This window comes from Haemaphysalis longicornis, unplaced genomic scaffold, assembly GCF_048455015.1.
Source record: "Haemaphysalis longicornis isolate Haplotype H1 unplaced genomic scaffold, Haemaphysalis longicornis Haplotype H1 scaffold_13, whole genome shotgun sequence".
Taxonomy (NCBI): domain Eukaryota; kingdom Metazoa; phylum Arthropoda; class Arachnida; order Ixodida; family Ixodidae; genus Haemaphysalis; species Haemaphysalis longicornis.
The window spans coordinates 1,677,342-1,681,672 of record NW_027526233.1 but is presented as its reverse complement, the minus strand read 5'-3'; the positions used below and the strand labels follow the sequence as shown (position 1 = coordinate 1,681,672).

Sequence of the window (4,331 nt, the reverse complement as noted above, 5' to 3'; positions counted from 1 at the left end):
GACATACTGCATGGTGAACTTGAGGCGCTGAGCTTGAGGCGCAGTCTTTGAACACGAGGAGGGAGCATATCCAGTTCCATTTTGCTAAACAGAGTGACTAGTGGTTGATGATCCGTTTCCACGGCAAAGTTTATGCCCCGTACGAACTCATCGAACCTGCGCATTGCCCATGTCGCCGCCAGAGCTTCCTTCTCTGTCTGACTATACCTCTGTTCCGTGACCGTCATGGAGCGAGAAGCAAAAGCAAAAGTCACTGGTCGACGTTCTCCTGAAGGCTGCGTTTGAAGTAAGACTGCTCTGAGTCTGAAAGAACTGGCATCCGCCGAAATCGCGGTGGCGTAGGAGGGGTGATATTTAGCCATGCACCTATCTGATACCAGCACTTGCTTAATCTTGCTGAAGGCTGACTCTTGTTCGTGGTGTCAGGACCAGGCCGTTTTCTTGCTCAGAAGCGCACGCAGGGGTGCTGTAATCTCGGAGATGTTAGGGAGGAACCTAGCTAGGTGGTTCACCATCCCGAGAAGTCGGCGAAGTTAGGCGATGTCCTTGGGCGCTTCAAGAGTCTTGATAACCTCCAACTTTTCTGGATCGGGTCTGGTGCCATCGGCTGAGACAACCACACCTAGGAAAGGCACTTCGGACACACCAAAGCAGCACTGGTCTCGATTTAGAGTTATTCCGGCTTCGGAGAGACGACAGAGGACTTGCTCCAAACGGGCATCGTGCTCTTCCTTGTCGCGACCGAAGACAAGGATGTCGTCAATCATATTTGCAACACCTTCTTGACCCTCGAGGATCCTTACCACCTGCTTCTGAAAATATTCGGGAGCCGATGTGATCCCGAACGGCAGGCGACAAAAACAGTATCCACCAAAAGGCGTTACAAATGTTGTCAACTCCTGAGACTCTGGAGCAAGCTTGACCTGGTGAAAGCCTGGTGTAGCGTCCAGCTTAGAAAAAACTTTTGCGTCACCTATCAGACCTAGAACTTGCTCGACGGTTGGCAATATGTGGCGTTCTCGAAGCACGAACAAATTCAGACGAGTCAGGTCAACACAAAGTCGGTAACCACCCGAGGCTTTTGGAACTGCCACGAGTCCCGCACACCAAGGTGTTGGCTTATCTATCCGACGAATGACGCCATCGGCCTCCATTCTGTCGAGTTCTTGTCGAACCACCCCTTGCAGTGGGATGGGGACACGTCTAGGTGCACTGAGTGAAAATGGTACGGCGTCAGGTTTCAGTCTGATTTGGTACTCTTCTTTCAGCGTGCCGAGGCCCTTAAACAGTTCCGCATGATGCTTCGAAGGGGGAGTCGCTACGTCTCCAAGAAATTTAACGACCTCCAGTGCCTGCAGCGCGGGGAAACCCAGTAGTGGAGTTGTGAATGACTGCACCACATAGAGTCGCTGTTCACATCCTTTCCCTTGCCACAAGAGCTGGGCGACGTACGATCCCAGTACATGAAGCGGTTGCCCTCCTGGACCAGTCAACAAGTTGTCCACTTTGTCGAGCTGAAGGGGTACTGCAGGGAAATCAGCTGGCACTGCCGCAACTTCCGCACCGGAGTCCACCTTGAAAGAGGCCGTGTAATTGTCTACCGTGACATCCACGTACTTGGCGTGCTCGGGTGCGACGACCGTATGCAAGTGGATAGTGGCGAGCTTGGCCGCTTTTGCTTTGCGGGAACGACATACCTCAGCAAAATGTCCTTTCTTTCGGCAATGATTGCAGAGGGACGCACGTGCTGGGCATTCTGAGCGAGGATGCGGCAAACGTCCGCAGAAAGAACAAGTAGCGGCGCCGGAGAGTTCTGTCTTGAGCGGCGCATACCGCTGCCTGACCTCCGGACGTCGCGGCGCTTTGTGAGCTTTGGCTGCGTCTAGTTCGACTGGTGAAAATCCTCCAACGGTTCCTTTTGCCGTTTTTTCTTTCTCGGCGTCTTCCCACTGCCGCGCCTGAGTCCAAGCTTCCTTTAGCGACAACTTGGAATTACGGCACAACTGCTCCGAGAGGCGAGCATCTCTGAGGCCGACCACGAACCTATCCCACACGAGGCGCTCTTCGACTTGAACAGACGGGTAGTTGCAGCGCTTCACAAGTCTGCATAATTCTGCGTAATAAGCGTCAACACTTTCGCCAGGTTCCTGAGTGCGCATATGAAAGCGAGAGGACTCATAGAGCTCGTTAGCCGGGTGCACGAAGTGTTCGGTAAAACGCTTGACGACGGTCTCGTAGGAGAGCAGCTCGTCCGCAGAAAGCCGGAAAGTGTCGAGCAGGGGTCGACTTTCGGGGCCCATACAGTACAAAAGTGAGTGTACTTGCACTTCAGCAGAGGCGTGGCATACTCCGGAGACCACTGCGTAGTCCTCGTAACGTGTTTTCCACGTTGGCCAAGACGCAGCGTTGTTGAAGTCGAACGCGTCGGGTTGCCGAAGCGAAATCCCGAGCCACTTGCATTCAGGAGTCTGTTGCTCGTCGGCCATAATTTCTTCTTCTGCCACAGTAAGGATAAGTGAAGGCGTCTATTCGACCACTTCTGACACCATGTTGTGTTTTCCGTTGACCCCGACGCTGCTTTCCTCGGGGCCAGAGCAGACACCACCGCAGCCGTCTTCGTCACAACAAGAAGTACTTTATTCAAGCACGCCCCCCTGTGTCCCTTGTCACGGGCGGCGCCACCAGACAGCTGGCTGAAACCAGGTGACACCACAACAGCTCGCACCCGCTACTATGCCATCGAGAAGTGACCCATGTGCAAGGTCGACGATGCCTGGTCGATGTCCCGTGCCTGGATGCGAAGGGGCGTAGAGCCGGTCATAGAGCCAGCCGCGCCGTGACGTGTCCTTCGACTCCGCACGCGTCGTTACTTCGACACCCCGAGGCGCTGCGGACAAACCTCTGTAGGGCATTTCCTTTTCTTTATCGCAAACGTTTTTTTATGTTAGCCTGTTACCTTTCTTAACACATTTAGCTTTAGTTTCGTGTCTTGCTTGCTTCCGCTATGTGCCTTTCGTTCTCGATAATCATGCATAAACCTACTCTTACTCGCGCACGCACTGGCCATTGACTCGTGGCTTTAACGCCACTCCTGGGCCCATTCATTAAAAAAGCGGCGAGCCTGCCAGGATTATTTAACATCCGCTGAAAGGAGTCAGTGAGCCACGAGTGCGCGTGTAACGTTAGCTTCAGCATCATGGATCTTTACAAGTTAATGGCAATGGGAACTCAGCTGGGACTCTGGGGACAAAAGCCTAGGGCGCGAATCGAGAGGGAACGGGCTGATCAAAGCGCCGCTAGAGCCTCCGAGATGGAAGCCAACCGAGAAGGCGGTGAAAGAGAAAAGGAAGCCACGGAAAGAGCTAAAGATGCTGCAGAAAGGGAGAGGGATGCTGCTACTGTTAAATATCCGAGTCCAAGAGGGTGGTACCAGCCAACCAAATGTCGCCGCGGAAGGTGAAGTTGTTGCCACTCCGCCTGCAATCAACCTGCAGAAATTGCTTCCTCTTTTCAACTGGAAGCGCGATGACTTGCACGCGTACTTGCAACGGTTTCAGCGCGTGGAAACGGGACAGCATTAGCCTCAAGACAAATGGGCCCTAGCTGTAAGCATGTGTTTGAGTGGCGAGGCGCTTACCGTCATAGGCCGTATGACATCCGAAGAGTACCTAGATTTCGCTAAAGTCCAACTGGCGTTGCTTCAGCGTTTTCGGTTCACAGCCCAAGGTTACCAAGAAAAGTTTAGATGTGCAAGGGCTCAGGGTGGCGAAACCTGGTAACAACTTGCAGCCAAACTTACGGGATATTTTGATGATTGGATAGAGATGGCGAATGTGCAAAAAAGATTCGAGGCTCTTCGCAAACAAATGATCCGAGAAAAATTCATCCGCTGCTGCCATCCTAAGGTCGTCATCTTCCTGAAAGAGCCAGAGTGCAAAACTCCGAAAGACCTAGCCGAGGCTACAGATCGTTTTCTGGAGGCACAAACCCTTTGGAATCTTGGAAAGATTTATGAAGACGTCCGCGATACAACAAAACCCCCGGCCGACTCGCAGAAGAAAGCGCCAGCCCAGGACAACGAGCTCAAGATTGTCGTAACACCCCTAAGGATCCAGCAAAATGCGTTACTTGTGGTCGCCTCGGCTACAAAGCCGAAAACTGCAGGAACTGTCCCATTGGCAAAGAGAAAGTTGCTGCTTGTGCTGTCACTGAACCTCGGGAAACCTAGTTTTCATAGAGCAGTACATCGAGCTCCACGAAGACAAGTGTGATGAAAATTCTTGTGGAAATATTGTTTTGGAATCGTGAAGCAACATGGTTGCCTAGCCAAA

At 52.6% G+C, this 4,331-nt stretch overlaps 1 protein-coding gene across 1 annotated transcript; it reads right to left on the bottom strand.

Moving 5' to 3' along the window:
* Positions 1–533: 533 nt before the first annotated feature.
* On the bottom strand, positions 534–2,495 carry LOC144164193 (uncharacterized). Its single transcript, XM_077694701.1, has 2 exons — positions 1,274–2,495; positions 534–622 (listed from the first exon to the last, which is right to left on the bottom strand). The coding sequence occupies exons 1-2, from the start codon at positions 2,484–2,486 to the stop codon at positions 534–536; spliced, it is 1,302 nt and encodes a 433-aa protein (XP_077550827.1). The 5' UTR covers positions 2,487–2,495.
* Positions 2,496–4,331: the final 1,836 nt, after the last annotated feature.